The sequence below is a fragment of the Mastigoproctus giganteus genome, chromosome 11 (genome assembly GCF_048544385.1).
Source record: "Mastigoproctus giganteus isolate SK-2022 chromosome 11, ASM4854438v1, whole genome shotgun sequence".
Taxonomy (NCBI): Eukaryota; Metazoa; Arthropoda; class Arachnida; order Uropygi; family Thelyphonidae; genus Mastigoproctus; species Mastigoproctus giganteus.
Genome location: NC_143585.1, coordinates 42,798,901 through 42,817,497, shown reverse-complemented (window position 1 = coordinate 42,817,497; position 18,597 = coordinate 42,798,901). Strand labels below are relative to the sequence as shown.

General features: G+C 39.0%; 1 protein-coding gene across 3 annotated transcripts in view; it reads right to left on the bottom strand.

Moving 5' to 3' along the window:
• LOC150077951 (DDB1- and CUL4-associated factor 8-like) overlaps window positions 1-18,597 on the bottom strand; it is a 227,606-nt gene that overhangs the window by 122,130 nt on the left and 86,879 nt on the right. For all 3 annotated transcript variants that reach the window (XM_090385203.1, XM_090385204.1, XM_090385205.1), the window contains exons 3-4: window positions 1,547-1,687; window positions 376-470 (exon numbers count right to left, since the gene is read on the bottom strand). In XM_090385203.1, the coding sequence (XP_090241329.1) occupies window positions 376-470; window positions 1,547-1,687 (236 nt within the window). The remainder of the gene's footprint in view (window positions 1-375; window positions 471-1,546; window positions 1,688-18,597) is intronic.

Sequence of the window (18,597 nt, the reverse complement as noted above, 5' to 3'; positions counted from 1 at the left end):
TTTTAATTTCTGGAGGGTATCATACGGAAGTGTTCCACGTACTATATTGAGGTAAACTCCTCTTATTAATTTACTAATATTATTATCAACGTAGAACATATTGAGTATTTCAGCTCTGATTCATACTATCTAAATAATTATAAGCATTACGTTCACTGTTTTAGCAAAAATACTTGCTTTCAAAATGTACTTGGAAATTAAGTCAAACATTCTTTGTTACCTTACAATGATGACAACAGTCAGCATAAAACACAATGATTTATCTTTCATAAACATTAAAATAATAAAGAGAGAAGTATGAGACTGAAGTTAAGATTTTAGTGACATGAAATTTGATATAAACCCATTCAAGTTCTGAAACTTTTGTTCACTTACTTGTCTGGTTTTCCCTCTCTAAGATCAACTTCAAAGACTACTGCATCTTCTCCACAACTGAGGAAAGTATGTGGAGAGTCCATCTGAATGGCAAGCTTAAAAATAATAAGATTACATAAAGTCCAAGCTAGTAAACAGAAATAATTGCTGAGAGGGAATATTACAAATTAATGTAAAATTAGATAACAGCTTTTTTTTTTTTTTAAAATAAAAGATGTGAAGCAATTCTTTCTATAGTTTCACAACTTTATTTCTACTAGAGATTTCTTAGCATGTGATAATTATACTTCTAGAAGAACTATAAAATAATTCTTCTCATTAAATAAAACTTAATGTGAATCAAATCAATATTTGATTCACATTAAGGGAAAAAAAAAAACAAACTGGATTTAATACCATAAATGATCATCCAAAGAAAAAGATTTACAATGCATAAAAGTAAGGAACAAGCCTTTGCCAAATTTCTGACTCATTACAACATTAAACAATTAGTGCAATATATGGAACATGGAAAAATTGTCTTTAAAATATTCTTCCTGTCTGAGAGGAGGTTAAAGAATTCAAATTAAAGAAAACCAGCTAAGGTCATGCTGCCAAAAACAAATTACTTCACTGTAGATTATGTCTGCTATACATAAACATGGATTAAAACCATAAGCTGTTGCTGATAAATTACTTTACATGCCTCTCTATGGGCATGCGCAAGTTCTAAATCTTGGAATGCTTTTGTCATACTCGCGCTGCTTTTAATAATGGCCATGATACCCCACTTCTCATATCTTGCCTATTCTTCCTTAAATACATTATATATGAAACTGATCATCCTCTATTTCTAGGTGAAAACAAGTTTCTGTTGTTTTCACCCCAACTGTTTAGTACAGCTATACAATTGCCTATACCTACACAATGTATACACAAAATATAAAAATATATATAAAGTTTGGTTTGCTAAATCAATTACAGAAAATGAACAAAAATCCTTCTCAAAATTTTATTTTAAATTGTTAACATCTAACTCTGAGCAGATTTCCAAATTAACATTATATATAAAAAGTTTTTTTCCAATAAAAATATCTGTATGCTTTAACATTTTTACAAATCAATTATGGTTCCTTTCAAAATAATGAATGCAAAGGAACTGCACAATGAAAGAAATAAGATATTTCAATACCTTATGAGCAGCACCTCTATGCTGGGCAAGTCGACGTGTAGTTTTACAGACTCCAGTAGATGATAATTCTGCAATTCTTACTTGTCCATCTCTAGCACAACTGACTATATGACAATCTCCACTAAGGGGCATAAATTTTGCCTAAAACAAAAGTTATTGTAAATGAAATAAAACTGATTAACCATTAATATCTATATATACTTATTTAAAAAATTAAATTCAAAATTGTTATAATCAGAACATGTCTAACTATTTCAAAGTATCACAAAAACAAATTATAATTATTTTTCTCTGAGGCTCATGAAAAGTATTGCTATCCCAATTCCAAAAGATCCATTCAGCCAGTATATGGAGAGCTTCATACCATTTACTTTACTCTCAAATTATTAAAATGATCAAGTTTGCAAATTATTTAAAAACATCTTATTAGTAACAATCATAACATCTCTACAGAACAAACAAATTACCCATCTAAACCAACACACTTGGACTATGAAGTCCAGCACATTTCCATGTAGTTAGCTATTATAACATTACCAAAGAGGGTGTGTTACTTCTCTCTTCACCGATCCCTTAAAGACTATTCATAGCATTAACAATAACTAATTTCTAAAAAAAGGGGAGACCATTTGGAACAGTGGGTGTTCAATCTTATGAATACAGCAAGAGCCAAATTATCTTCTGAAATAAAAAAAAAAAAAAAAAAAAAATGAGAACCAAGCTGTGTCCTCCTATAATAAAGTGGGCACCATTATATTTTTGTAAAGATAATGAATAATCATTGGTAGGGAAATAAAACTGAGAACAATTATTGAAAGAAATTTAATTTTCTTGTGTAACTTAAAACAGTGTTCACACATTCTTAAAAATTAAAAATATTTTATAAAGCATGTGGCATACTTGATGCTGCTCTCACACATTATGTTGGTCTTTAATAGTACCACAGAAATGGTTAGATTAGGCTAGAAAAAGCAGAGTATGAGAAATCTCTGGCCAAAAAAAAACAAAGAAATGGGACAAAGACTACATATATGTAATAAAAGAAATGAGAAATTGGTTGAAGCAAAGGATTTAAGAAGTACCACCTCTTCATATGATGTTAAGTTTTGGAGCATGGTACTTCATGGAGCAGAGAAATGGATATTGTGAATAAAAGATATTAGAATATTGGAAAGTTTTAAAATGCAAATATGAAGAAGGATGTAAAAGATAAGATAGGTTGATAAAGTGAGGAATGAGGTTTTGAAAAGGGTGGGCGGGCAATTCACATCAAGATGTGGAGGAAAAAGGTGAGGGAAAGATTACTCGGCCTTGTAATTGCATAAAAGTATCGGTAAGGGTTTCCACGTGTTTCAACTCCGCTAACCGTTCGTAATTTTCCCGCCTTTGTGATACGATATACCGTACTAGATAGCGTTAGTTGAACTTCGTTAGCAGTTACATTGTACGTTTAAATAAATACATATAACGACTTAGATTACAAACGTAATATAATTAATTTTATTTAACATAATTAATTATACATATAACCACTTAGGTTACGTAACATAAATAATTAGTAAAAACAAATAATTAATACATAACTTGATACGAAAGTTATATAAAGGGATTTCGCAGATAACACTCGTTACTGAAACGTAAATATTTCGTAGATAACACTCGTTACTGAAACGTAAATATTCCGTAGATAACACTCGTTACTGAAACATAAATATAGCGTTATAACTGTGTTTGGATACAAGTTTAGGATTTAATTTTGTACAGAAATCGAAATTTTATTGAAAGTAACTCTAAATCATGACTCAAACCAGAGCAGCAAAGCAAAGGGCTCAAGCTAATGGGAATGCTGTGGCCCAGGGGAGAACTGAGGGGGGCAGTTGTCCTCTGAATCACAGCCTTGTAAGATGCACTATTTGCTTGATGTTTGCGGAGCAGTCAAGTATGGGACATGATACTGCCATGGGGGATGTCTTTGTGTGTGTGCGATGCAAGGAGTGTAAGGAGATAAGGCGACAACTCAGCGTTGTTATGGGCCTATATGAGAGCTTGAAGGATAGGGTGGATGCCCTCGAAGGATTACAAGTGAGGGGCCCATCAAGCTCTCAGCTGCCCACACCAATGCCAGAGCTTGCACTTGGTCATCGCGGAACACAGCGGCAACCCCCAAGGCAGAATGCGCTGGTCCCAAAGGAACTAGTAGTTGTTGGTGACTCTATTGTCAGGGAAACGGGAAACATGCTTTGTAAAAAGGATAGGTGGAATAGGACCAGGGTATGTCTGCCAGGGGCAAAAGTTGATGACGTTGTAGAGCGGATATCATCTTTTAAGGGCACAAAAGGTGATATAGTTGTACACGTTGGCACTAATGACATTAAGAGTAGGAGACCGGCGGAATTACTTGACAAGTACAGGTCACTGATGAAAAAAAGCCGTGAATTAGGGTTGAAATTGAAAGTGTCTGCAATTCTGCCCAGACACGATAGGAGGGAGTATATGATGAGAGCCCTGTCAATCAATTCGGCCCTGGAAAGATTGTGCAGGGCTCAAGGGGTAGAATTTTTTTCAGCCTGGTCTGTACTTGTTAACAGGAGAGACTGCTTCTACAGGGATGGGATACACTTAAATAGAAAGGGTGCAAGAATGTTTGCTGATGCTATCGAGGCAATGTTAGGTGGGTCGGAAAACTGCTAGATTGGGGGGATACAAGGACTAATAGATTAACAGTAGCCACTGGCAGAGGTGAAAGTGATTCTTGCACTGCTTCTATTGGAATGAGCCGCAGCCTGGAAAATAAGACGCAGGATATTTCAGAGACTGCTGGGAATCATTGGGGTACAAGTAAACACATGGGTTGTGTTAGGGTAGCTAAGAAAAAGAACAGGTGCATGTATACTTGTGTGTACACCAATGCTAGGAGTTTAGTAAATAAATTTGATGAATTTGAGGTATTGCTCAAAACATCAAAGGCAGATATTGTGGGGATTTCAGAGACGTGGTGTCACACAGATATAAGAAATGCAGAACTGGAATTTGGGGAGTACAATGTCTACAGAAAGGATAGACAGGATAGGAAGGGAGGAGGGGTTATGCTATTAGTTAAAAAACACATAAAATCCAAGGAAGTGAAGCCAGTCGACATCGCTGGACAGTGCAGTGTCGAGTCAGTTTGGTGTGACATAAGCATTGGGAGATCAAAATTGAGAGTAGGAGTGTGCTATAGGCCTAATGACTCTGATGAGTATAATAAGAAACTGTTCGGAGAAATAGAGTGGGCCAGTAAATCAGAGAGTCTTATAATGGGGGATTTTAATTTCCCAGATATTGACTGGAATTTGGGGGCTGGTCACTCACACAGTAGCAAGGCTTTTGTGGATTTATTGGATGATTGTTTTCTACATCAGCATGTTCGGGAGGCAACTAGAGGGAGTAATACTCTTGATTTGATTATCAGTAGTGATTCTTCATGCATTAAGAATCTGCAGATAAATGAACCACTTGGTGGCAGTGATCACAGTGTGCTGAAGTGGGAGTTACTCAAAGAGGTAACTACCATTAGGGGTAAAGGGAAGGGGTATTGCTTTCGTAAAGGCGACTACAATGGACTGAGACAGTATTTAAATTCTATACAGTGGGATCAACTGATGATATTGCCAACAGCAAATTCAAAATGGGAAGCATTCAAAGAACTTATCGTGGAAGCTACTAGGCTTTACATACCAACTAAGAAATATTGTTCAAGGTTTAGGCCTAAATGGTTGACAGATGAACTAATGAGGCATATGGCAGAGAAGAAAAATGCATGGGATACATACAAATTAACACGTGACACGGACGCCTATGATAGATACAAGTTGATCTGTAACCAAGTTACAAAGGAGGTTAGGCAGGCGAAGGCAGATTACGAGAGATCCTTGGCAAGGGATGCGAAGAAAAACAGCAAAGAGTTCTTTACTTATGTAAACTCTAGAAGGAAGGGGATGAATCAGATTGGTCCACTTGAGATCGATGGGTCAACTGTTGATGACCCTGCTCGGGTAGCTAACAAACTAAATGAATATTTTGCATCGACATTCACACATGAGGAGTTATTCAGCGAGGGGAATGCCAGAGGTGTATTCAACTCTAGCAGTAAGCTAGAGAATCTTGTAATAACTGAGAGCAAAGTGGAGGAGAAATTGTTGAAGATAAACACAAGAAAGGCACCTGGGGTGGATGGGATCTATCCAGTTATATTAAAGGAGGCAGCAAAGGAGGTAAGCAAACCCTTAGCCATAATTATGAGAGCTTCCTTGGACTCAGGGGAGGTACCCATTGACTGGAGATGTGCAAATGTGACCCCAATTCACAAAGGGGGATCAAAGGCTGACACAAGTAATTATAGACCTGTGAGTTTAACTTCTGTTCCCGGAAAATTAATGGAGGCACTGGTGAAAGAAGCACTGCAGGATCATCTAGACAAGACTTCAGTTATAGCTAGGACACAGCATGGTTTTGTTAAGGGGAAGTCTTGCCTGACCAATTTGATTGGATACTATGATGCAGTCACAAAAGAACTGGATGCAGGGAATAACTTTGATATTATATACTTGGATCTTAGAAAGGCTTTTGATACTGTTGCACATGGAAGACTGCTGCACAAATTGGAGCAGTGTGGCATTGGAGGCAAGTTGCTGCTATGGATAAAGGGGTGGTTGAGGGGGAGAAGACAGAGAGTGGTAATCAATGGACACTGCTCATCGTGGACTAATGTTATTAGTGGAGTCCCTCAGGGTTCAGTATTGGGGCCTTTATTGTTTTCTGTATTTATAAATGATATTGATGATGGTATATCAGGCTTAATGTCCAAGTTTGCAGACGATACGAAGGTTGGCAGGGTTGTCAAGGACACTACTGACACTATGCTGCTGCAACAGGATTTGGAAAGGTTGAGCAGATGGGCTTCGAGGTGGCAAATGAAGTTTAACATTGACAAATGTAAAGTACTACATATGGGAAACAGCAACCCCAGAGCAACGTATCAACTCTGTGGTACTACACTGACAGTGGTAGAGAATGAAAGGGACCTGGGGGTGGTGGTGCAGGCAGATATGAAGTTCTCTGAGCAGTGCAGACGAGCTGCAAGAGTAGCTCATGGTGTATTGTCAATGATATATAGGAATTTTTCTAGCAGGGATAAGGAGGTGATTATTCCCTTGTATAAGGCAATGGTCAGGCCACACCTAGAGTACTGTATACAGGCCTGGAGGCCTCATTTCAGGAAGGATGTAGAGCTGCTGGAACGAGTACAGAGAAGGGCAACTAGATTGGTGAATGGGACAAAGGGGTTCTCTTACGAAGAAAGGCTTAAGTTTTGCAAATTACAGTGTCTGGAAACTAGGCACCAGCGGGGTGATCTGATAGAGGTGTACAAAGCCTTGAATGGTTTGAGCATGCTCAATGCTGATGGGATTCTTCCTCTAGCTCAGAAAAATCACCTGAGAGGGCATAAATTCAAATTGAGGAAAGACAGATGTAGGATAGATGTGCGGAAATTTGCCTTTAGCCAGCGGGTGGTTGGTGGGTGGAACAGACTTCCATCCCTTGTCGTGGAAGTTGATAGCCTAAATAAGTTTAAGGCTCAGCTGGACAGGTATTTCGAACGAACAGAGGGGTGAAGTGGAAGTGGTTATTTTTAATTATTTATGTTACTTTTTTTTTTTTTTTTTTTTTGGCTGATGCTGCATAAGCTTGCTTTCTTGCATCAAATGCCTCTACTAATGCTAATGCTAATGCTAAAGGAGATTGGGGGGTGGGGGGGGAGACAAAATCGTGGGTTGAGGACAGAGAGATATGGAGTAGTATTAATGAATACACACAAGGACCTGCCTTGGCAAAACACAGATAATAAAATAAAAAGAAAAGATTAAAATAGATTAGCACCATACAGAATGGTTGTAGGTGAGCCACTGATAATCTGACTGATGAACAATGGATACTCTGATCTTTACAGACAAAAAAATAAAAAAAAAAAACCTTCACACTGAGACAAAGCAGAGGAATTCAGCACTCTAAAATCAGCAACATGAAAATCAATAAGGTTTATTTACCAGAAAAGCAACTCAGCATGAAGGCAAGTAAGGGCCCTGGCAGAGACTGCACTTACTCATATTTTAAATGAAGCAGCAAGGGAATGCATTGAACAATTAAAATTAGTTCGAGTTCATTAGCTCAGAAGTGGTTCCCTTTGATTGGAGAAGTGCCAACATGTTTCAAGTAATGCTGTGGTTAACCACAGGCTGGTCAATCATGGAAGCAATAATTAAATAATACAAGGTCATCTAGACAGGAATGATTTTCTCCAGGGACAGCATAGCTTTGTAAAGGAAAAATCTTGTTTAATTAACTTAAACTAACATGCAGGTAGTGTAAATGCATTTTAACATAGCTATCTACCAAAGTAGTTAAATTAATTAATTAAATTGGCATTGTTTTGGTTATATCTCATATTGTGACTGCTTTCACAATGAGTTGCCATGGTATTGTACTACCTCGAATAAATAACACTTCACCAGTGGAGAAGACTATCGTTATTTATTCTCAGTGGATACCACCACCCAGATGGCACCATTTCAAAGCTTGTTGGCTTCTCTTCAGTGGGTGGGCAGGTACCCTGGTGTTGCAATAGTGACAACCCAGTTATAAAGTATAACTTCACAATATGAGAGATGCCTGATGGTGTGTAGTGATATAGACTATAAAGTATTTAGGGGCAAAGGCCTCATGCTACGAGATAATACAATACCATGGCAACTCGTTGTGAAGGCAGTCACAATGAGATATAACCAAAACGATGCCAATTTAATTAATTAAACTACTTTGGTAGATGGTTATGTTAAAATGATGCATTTGCGCTAACCTACATGTTAGTCATTCTACCTCGTAGCATGAGGCCTTTGCCCCTAAATACTTTATAGTCTATATTAACTTAAACTATTATGATATTATTATGTATTGTTCAATAGTTGAATGCAGGAAAAAACTTGGTTCCACACAAGAGCTAAATTAGGGTAAAATTTGAAAGTGTCTGCAATTCAGCCCAGAATGACAGGGAAGAGTACATCACAAGAGTCTTGTCAATCAATTCAGTCCTGGAGATATTGTGCAAGGCTTATGGTGTAGAATTTTTTGATGTGTAAACATCTTTGGCAGCACCTACTAAATTTTGGACGGTAGTAAAATCAATTTGTCACGATTTTGCAATGCAGAAATGATGTCATTTCTGTTTCGTAACAAAGAAAAACAATCGGGAGAGGAGATCGCGCAAAGGATCATGGGAGATGACCTTGGATGTGCTCAGAGCTGGCATAAACCAGCTGGTTGTGGAAAAACGTTTATGATTTGGGGCATACCACTTAGGTGGCTTTAAGCTAACCATTGCCACCTGAGGCAGAAACCTTTTGGTAACCAGAAAAATGGATATCTTGAGGGCAGTGTGCACAGTAGTTCTGTCTATGGCAACGACAGCCTTACCAGTTGAAGAGTATGTAATGTAGGCGTTACAGACGGATACTGTATTACTGAAGCGTTTGTATATTTCCATCAATAGGCAAATCATAAATGTTTTTTCCACAACTAGCTGGGCAGGTCAAGAATATTTGAATCGGTTTGTGATTGGGAGATAACAGATTCCAAATTATATGCACGAGTAGAATCTTTTGCTTGTCATTGGCCATTCTCATTAAGTTGCTGAAGTACTCTATGGTCATCAAGTTTTCGCGTTTCTTTGCAATTGCACTGAGTGGGTTGAGAGTGGCGAGCTTCAGATCCTCATTTACTTGCTGTTTAGACGATCGTAAAAGTTTTGAAAGGGGTCTTCTCACAGTTGAGTTACAAGACTATGCAGGTCATTACCGCATGCTTCATCAGGGTCACCGCCATCATTGTCCTGACACATCGTCTTACATATTTCAATCGCTTTGCAAATGTCCAAGTTCAATTCATACAATTTACCATCTAGTATAAGCTCTTCATTGTCGTCGTAGATCTTGACATATTTCATCTCCGACAGTATCTCAGTTTCCTCATTGTGAACTGGAATGTGCAGTGTTATCATCTTGTGCTTGTACTCATTGAGATCCTGAGCCAAGTCATAGTTTTGATAGCATATTATGGGTGGATACTGTTGTTTCTTGCAGATCTGATTAGCACTGCATGTGTATTTGTGACAAAGAATGACAGAGTAACAAGATCCAACATGATAGTAAGATTGTAACAATACAAATACTTGTATTGTTGCAATCATGCTATTCAACAAATGGCTACAATCAAATGGGTAATTAGGCTATTGGCCTAACCGCTTCCAAACGTTGATTTGGTAGAGTAAGCAGCAGGCGTGTGCATCCTATTTATCACTAACGTTGATTTGGTAGAGTAAGTATCAGGCATGAGCATAAATGACATCGTTCATGATTTCGGTTCTAGCTGTTCAAAATTTAGTAAGTGTTGTCAAATATGCTTACACATAAAACATCTTTCGTGTATACAGGGTACACACGATTTTTTTTCAGTATGGTACGTGCTTGATAACAGTAGAGAATGCTTCTACATGGATGCTGTTAAATAGAAACAAACAGATTAACAATAGCTGTAGGTAGAAGTGAGTGTGATCCTTGCACTACTTCTTTTGGAATATGTAGCAGCCCAGAAATCAGGGTGCCAGAGAGTTCATGGCCTGCTGTGGGTCATCATGGAACAAGGAAATACAAGGACTATGTTAAGGTAATTAAGAGTAAGAACAGGTGCATATATAAGAGATGCAAGCAGAATTTGAATATGGGAAGTATAATGTATACAGAAAGATCAGGCAGGGCAGGAGGGGTTATGCTCTTAGTTGAGAAGCACATAAAATCTAAGGCAGTATATCCAGTGATGTGTGGCCAGTGCAATGTTGAGTCAGTTTAGTGTGAAATACGTACTCAAAAAACAATTTCTCTATTTGTCAGTACAGTGAACAACTGTGCCGAGAAATAGAGTAGGCCAGTAAATCAGAATGTCTTGTAATGAAGGATTTTAACTTTCCAGACACTGACTGGAACTTGTGGGTTGGTCACTCACAGACTAGCAAATTTTCTTGGATTTATTGGATGACTGTTTTAGGAGGGGAGAGAAAGAGCAATACTCTTGAATGGATTATCGGCAGCGATTCTTCAAGCATTAAGAATCTGCAGATAAAAGAACCACTAGGTGACCGTGATCACAGTGCAGTGATGTGGGATTTATTTAGAGATAAAACTACCATTAAAAAGGTAAAGGGAAGGGTTTTTGCTTTCATAAAGTAGACTGCAGTACTCTCGGGAGTTTTTAAATTCTATGCAGTGGGACACCTACTAATGTTACCAACAACAATTTCTAAATAGAAGCAGTAGGTAATTATCACAGAAGCTACTAGGCTTTTCATACCAACTAAGAAATATTGTTCAAGTCTTAGAACTAAATGGATGTCAGATGAACTATTGAGATACATGACAGAGTAGAAAAAATGCATGGTGTGCATATAAATTATGAGGTGATACAGAAGCATATGAGATATAAACTAGTCTGTAATCATGTCACAAAGGAGGTTAGGCAAGCAAAGGCAGATTACAAGGAGTCTGGAAAGAAAGCCCAGAAGAGCAGCAAAGACTTCTTTACTTATGTTAATATTATTATTAGTAGTGGCAGTGCCAGATTAAGGGACGAGCTAGCAGGGCCCAGGGCACCATTCTTTAAGGGGTGCCAAAAACAGAAGAATAAGAGAAAAATATATATAACCTTAGTAATGGGCACCAGAAAATCATTCTGCCCAAGAAATACCTTGGTCTGGCACTGAGTAGTGGCAAATGATACAAGAAAGCAAGCTTAAAAAGCACCAGACAAAAAAAAAAAAAAAACATTTATTCAAACCGCCCACTTCCACAACAAGAGATGGGAGTTTGTTCCAACAATTAACTACATGCTAGCTGAAGACAAACTTCCACACATCTATCCTGCAGCCATCCATCAATTTGAATTTATGCCCCCTTCAGGTGTGTGGTCTCGGCAAGAGGAAGAATGCCAGCATTTAGCTTACTCAATCCATTCAAACCCTTAAACACCTTAATCGCATCTCTCTGAAGGGGTCTAGTCTCCCGATGTTGCAATTTGCGAACTAAGGCCTTGGTAAGAGCACCTTTCCCTCCCCCTTTCCCAATCTGGTTGCTACACCTGTTCCACCAATCTACATACTTCTTAAAGTGTGGCCTCCAGTTCTGTATACAGCACTCAAGATTCGGCCTAACCATGGCATTGTACAAAGAGATATTCACCTCCTGATCCCTGCTAGCTTGTCTTCAGTACTCAGAGAAGTCATATCTGACTGCACAACCATCCCCAAGGTCTTTTTTCATTTTCCACTGCCCTAAGTGTAGTTCCACATAGCTGGTATGTTAATCCGGGATTACAGCTACCTATATGTACCTTACATCTGTCAATGTTAAACGTCAATGGCCATTTGTTGGCCCATTGATCTAATGTTCTTAGATCTTGTTGCAGTAGTTCACCCTGATTACTGTCATTAACCACCCTGCCAACCTTTGTATCAACCTTAATATCAATATCATTAATAAATATTGAAAACAACAACAGACCCAGTACTGAAACCAGGAGAATATGCTAATAACATTAGTTCATGAAGTGCAGTGCCCATTGATATCCCCACTCTGTCTCCTCCCATTCAACTATCCCTTTAATCAGTGGTGTCCAACCTTTACCCATACAGGAGCCATATTAAAAGTTAGATTTGTTTCGAAGGCTGCACTGAGTGATTCGATAAAAATTAGTGTTACATTTTCCATATCCTGCTACATGTAAAAGGAAACTTCTATTTTCATGTTGCTTTTTTTTTATTTTCAGGCTATATATAAAAAATGTAAATTCCCAACACCTTTATGTGCAACAAATCTGTGTCAGTGATTTATTTTTATTATTTTAATAAAATCTTAAAAATATGACTTTAGTTTTTTTAAAAAATACCTTACTTTTGCTTTTAAATGCTCACTTTAGAAAATTTTACAACCTGAAAAGGATCACTGTTTTTCAATATTAAGGTGAATAAATAAATATAACATGGTGATTGAGGCTGGATGTTTTTAGATAATTTTTCAAAATTTGTTTGAAAATTTTAGGCCAATTCTCAATACGTAGTGAAGGTTCTCATCTGTTATTGTTTCTTTTTAAATATTTGATTTCATGTGTGAAAGTTTGCACGCAAACATATGTTGATCCAAACAAAGTAGCCATTTTTGTGGCATTTTCTTTTATTAGCAGAAAATCTTCAGACGAGAGAGACATGTAGAATTCAAGTAATAGTAGTAGTGGCATGTGATGCAAGAAAGCAAATGTATGAGCTTATGCAGCATCAGCCAAAAAAAAAAAAAAAAAAACACACCATTCCCTCCAAATGCCTGTCCAGTTCCTCCTTAAATTTATTCAACCTATCAACTTCCACAACGACAGATGGAAGTTTGTTCCAGCAATTAACCACCTGCTGGCTAAAGGCAAATTTCGGCACATCTAATCTACATCTGTCTTTTCTTAATTTGAATTTATGCCCCCTTAGGTTCATAATCTGTACAAGTGAAAGGATCCCATCAGAATTCAGCGTGCTGAACCCATTCAAGGCCTTATACACCTCAATCAGATCACCACGCAGGTGCCTAGTCTCCAGCCACTGCAATTTGCAGAACTTAAGCCTCTCTTGGTAAGAAGATCCCTTCATTCCCTTCACCAGTCTTCTTGCCCTTCTCTGTACACGCTCAAGTAAATCTACATCCTTCCTAAAATGAGGCCTCCAGTCCTGTACGCAGTACTCAAGGCATGGCCTGACCATTGCCTTATACAGAGGGACAATCTCCTCCTTTTCCCTGCTAGTAAAATTCCTACATATCATTGACAAAACTCCATGACCTGCCTGGCAGCCTGTCTGCATTGCTCAGAAAACTTCATATTTGACTGCACAATTACTCCCAGGTTTTTTTTATTTTCTACCACCTTAAGTGTAGTACCACACAGTTGGTACTTTTCTGTGCGGTTACTTCTACTCATATGCAGTACTTTGCATTTGTCAAGATTAAACTTCAGTTGCCGCTTCTTAACCCATCTGCCCAAATTATCTAGATCCTGTTGCAGTAGCATACTGCCATTACTGTCATTAACAACCCTGCCAACCTTTGTATCATCTGCAAACTTCAACACTAAGCCTGATATACCTCCATCAATATCATTGATAAATATACAGAACAGTGGACCCAATACCGAACCCTGTGGGACTCCACTAATAACATTAGTCCACAAAGAGCAGCACCCATTGATTACCACCCTCTGTCTTCTCCCACTTAATCATCCTTTTATCCATTGTAGCAACTTACCCTTAATACCATTCTGCTCCAATTTGTACAATAGTCTTCCATATGCAACAGTGTCAAAAGCGTTCCTGAAATCCAAATATATGATATCAAAATTATTTTTTGCATCCAGTTCCTTTGTAACCACATCATAATAATCAATCAGATTTGTCAGACAAGACTTTCCCTTAACAAGGCCATGCTGTGTGTGAATTATTGCCGCAGTCTTGTCTAGATGATTTTTAGCATTAGTAGAGGCATTTGATGCAAGAAAGCAAGCTTATGCAGCATCAGCCAAAAAAAAAAAAAAACCCCACTTCCACTTCACCCCTCTGTTCGTTCAAAATACCTGTCCAGCTGAGCCTTAAACTTATTTAGGCTATCAACCTCCACCACAAGGGATGGCAGTCTGTTCCACCAACCAACCACCCACTGGCTAAAGGCAAATTTCCGCACGTCTCTCCTACATCTGTCCTTCCTCAATTTGAATTTATGCCCTCTCAGGTGATTTTTCTGAGCTAGAGGAAGAATCCCATCAGCATTGAGCATGCTTAAACCATTCAAGGCTTTATACACCTCTATCAGATCACCTCGCTGGTGCCTAGTCTCCAGACACTGTAATTTGCAAAACTTAAGCCTTTCTTCGTAAGAGCACCCCTTTGTTCCATTCACTAATCTTGTTGCCCTTCTCTGTACTCGTTCCAGCAGCTCTACATCCTTCTTGAAATGAGGCCTCCAGACCTGTATACAGTACTCTAGGTGTGGCCTGACCACTGCCTTGTACAATGGAATAATCACTTCCTTATCCCTGCTGGAAAAATTCCTGTATATCATTGACAATACTCCATGAGCTACTCTTGCAGCCCGTCTGCACTGCTCAGAGAACTTCATATCTGCCTGCACAATCACCCCCAAGTCCCTTTCATTCTCTACCACTGTCAGTGTAGTACCACAGAGTTGATACGTTGCTCTGGGGTTGCTGTTTCCCATGTGTAGTACTTTACATTTGTCAATGTTAAACTTCATTTGCCACCTCTCAGCCCATCTGCTCAACCTTTCCAGATCCTGTTGCAGCAGTGTAGTGTTAGTAGTGTCCTTGACAACCCTGCCAACCTTTGTATCATCTGCAAACTTGGACATTAAGCTTGATATACCATCATCAATATCATTTATAAATACAGAAAACAATAATGGACCCAACACTGAGCCCTGAGGGACTCCACTAATAACATTAGTCCACGATGAGCAGTGTCCATTGATTACCACTCTCTGTCTTCTCCCACTCAACCACCCCTTTATCCATAGCAGCAATTTGCCTCCAATGTCACACTGCTCCAATTTGTGTAGCAGTCTTCCATGTGCAACAGTATCAAAATGTTGTTGTTGTTATTTGGTTTTTAGGAGCATTAGCAACTAAGGCCATATTGCTCCGGTGCGGTGGTCATTCCCTGACCTTTCCGCAAGTTCCGTATTTGGTGGTGACGGGCTCGAACCCCGGTCTAATCAAGAAGCGTGTGCTACGCACTGCTGCTCCTTCCCACCTGGCTACAGAGGCGCCTTCAGTATCAAAAGCCTTTCTAAGATCCAAGTATATAATATCAAAGTTATTCCCTGCATCCAGTTCTTTTGTGACTGCATCATAGTATCCAATCAAGTTGGTCAGGCAAGACTTCCTCTTAACAAAACCATGCTGTGTCTGAGCTATAACTGAAGTCTTGTCTAAATGATCCTGCAGTGCTTCTTTAACCAGTGCCTCCATTAATTTTCCTGGAACAGAAGTTAAGCTCACAGGTCTATAGTTACTTGTGTCAGCCTTTGATCCTCCTTTGTGAACTGGGGTCACATTTGCACATTTCCAGTCTATGGGTACCTCCCCTGAGTCCAAGGAAGCTCTCATAATTATGGCTAAGGGTTTGCTTACTTCCTTTGCTGCCTCCTTTAATATAACTGGATAGATCCCATCCACCCCGGGTGCCTTTCTTGTGTTTATCTTCAACAGTTTCTCCTCCACTTTACTCCCAGTTATTTCAAGATTCTGTAGCTTACTGCTAGAGTTGAATACACCTCTGGCATTCCCCTTGCTGAATAACTCCTCATGTGTGAATGTCGATGCAAAATATTCATTTAGTTTGTTAGCTACCTGAGCAGGATCATCAACTGTTGACCCATCAATATCAAGTGGACCAATCTGATTCATCCCCTTCCTTCTAGAGTTTACATAAGTAAAGAACTCTTTGCTGTTTTTCTTTGCATCCCTTGCCAAGGATTTCTCGTAATCTGCCTTCGCCTGCCTAACCTCCTTTGTAACTTGGTTGCATATCAACTTGTATCTATCATAGGCTTCTGTGTCATGTGTTAATTTGTAAGTATCCCATGCATTTTTCTTCTCTGCCATATGCCTCATTAGTTCATCTGACATCCATTTTGGCCTAAACCTTGAACAATATTTCTTAGTTGGTATGTAAAGCCTAGTAGCTTCCAAGATACGTTCTTTGAATGCTTCCCATTTTGAATTTGCTGTTGGCAACATCATCAGTTGGTCCCACTGTATAGAATTTAAATACTGTCTCAGTCCATCGTAGTCGCCTTTACGGAAGCAATAACCCTTCCCTTTACCCCTAATGGTAGTTACCTCTTTGAGTAAATCCCACTTCAGCACACTGTGATCACTGCCACCTAGTGGTTCATTTATCTGCAGATTCTTAATGCATGAAGAATCACTGCTGATAATCAAATCAAGAGTATTACTCCCTCTAGTTGCCTCCTGAACATGCTGATGCAGAAAACAATCATCCAATAAATCCACAAAAGCCCTGCTAGTGTGTGAGTAACCAGCCCTCAAATTCCAGTCAATATCTGGGAAATTAAAATCTCCCATTATAAGACTCTCTGATTTACTAGCCCACTCTATTTCCCTGTACAGTTCCTTATTATACTCATCAGAGTCATTAGGCCTATAGCACACTCCTACTCTCAATTTTGATCTCCCAATGCTTATGTCACACCAAACTGACTCAACACTGCACTGTCCAGCGATGTCGACTGGCTTCACTTCCTTGGTTTTTATGTGTTTCTTAACTAATAGCATAACCCCTCCCCCCTTCCTATCCTGTCTATCCTTTCTGTAGACGTTGTACTCCCCAAATTGCAGTTCTGCATCCCTTATATCTGTGTGACACCACGTCTCTGATATCCCAACAATATCTGCCTTTGATGTTTTGAGCAATACCTCAAATTCATCAAATTTATTTACTAAACTCCTAGCATTGGTGTACACGCAAGTATACCTGCACCTGTTTCTATTCTTAGCTACCCTAACACAACCCATGTGTTTATTTGTACCGCAATGGCTTCCAGCAGTCTCTGAAATACCATGCATCTTGTTTTTCAGGCTTCTGCTCATTCTAATAGAAGCAGTGCAAAAATCTCTTTCACCTCTGCCAGTGGCTACTGTCAATCTATTGGTCTTTGTCTCCCCCCAAGCTAGCAGTTTTCCGACCCACCTAACACTGCCTCGATAGCATCAGCAAATATTCTTGCACCCTTTCTATTTAAGTGTATCCCATCCCTGTAGAAGCAATCTCTCCTGTTAACAAGTACAGTCCAGGCTGAAAAAAATTCTACCCCTTGAACCTTGCACAATCTTTCCAGGGCCGAATTGATCGACAAGGCTCTCATCATATACTCCCTCCTATCGTGTCTGGGCAGAATTGCAGACACTTTCAAATTCAACCCTAATTCTCGGCTTTTGTTCAACAGTGACCTGTACTTGTTAAGTAATTCTGCCGGTCTCCTACTCTTAATATTATTAGTGCCAACGTGTACAACTATATCACCTTTTGTGCCCTTAAAAGATGATATTCGCTCTACAACGTCATCAACCTTTGCCCCTGGCAGACATACCCTGGTCCTGTTCCACCTATCTTTTTTACAAAGCATGTTCCCCGTTTCCCTGACAATAGTCACCAACAACTACTAGTTCCTTCGGGACTGCAATGCAATGATCCTGCAATGCATCTTTAACAAGTGACTCCATTATTTTACCCAGAACAGAAGTTAAACTAACTGGTCTGTAATTACTCGTGTCACCCTTCGATCCCCCTTTGTCAATTGGGGATACATTTGCACATCTCCAGTCTGTGGGAACCTCCCCTGAGTCCAAGGATCTCTCCTATTATGGCTAAGGGTTTGCTTAGTTGCTTTGCCGCCTCCTTTAATAAAACTGGATAGATCCCATCCATCCCAGGTGCTTTTCTTATGTTTAACTTCAACAATTTCTCCTCCACTTTTCTTTCAGTTATTACAAAATAACCCCTGGCACCACCATGCCGTGACGGGACTAATTGTATGTCTATCATTGCTGCAATTAAAGATTCTAAAATCATTAAGTATCCTGCTACAATTTGATAACCTTCTGCCATTTTCAAATCTTAATAATTCCTCATGTGTGAATGTACAGGTGACCCCCGCTTAACGCTGATCATTCGTTCCGGAAAAACAGAGCGCTAAGCGAATCCGCGCTAAGCGAGCGCCGCTTTCCCATAAGGTAACATATGTATTTATGAGCTGCGGTCGGTGCCATAGGATATTTCCTAATGAATAATAAACAGTAATGAAAAGATGCACAAATGTCGGTCAAAATATTTAATATTC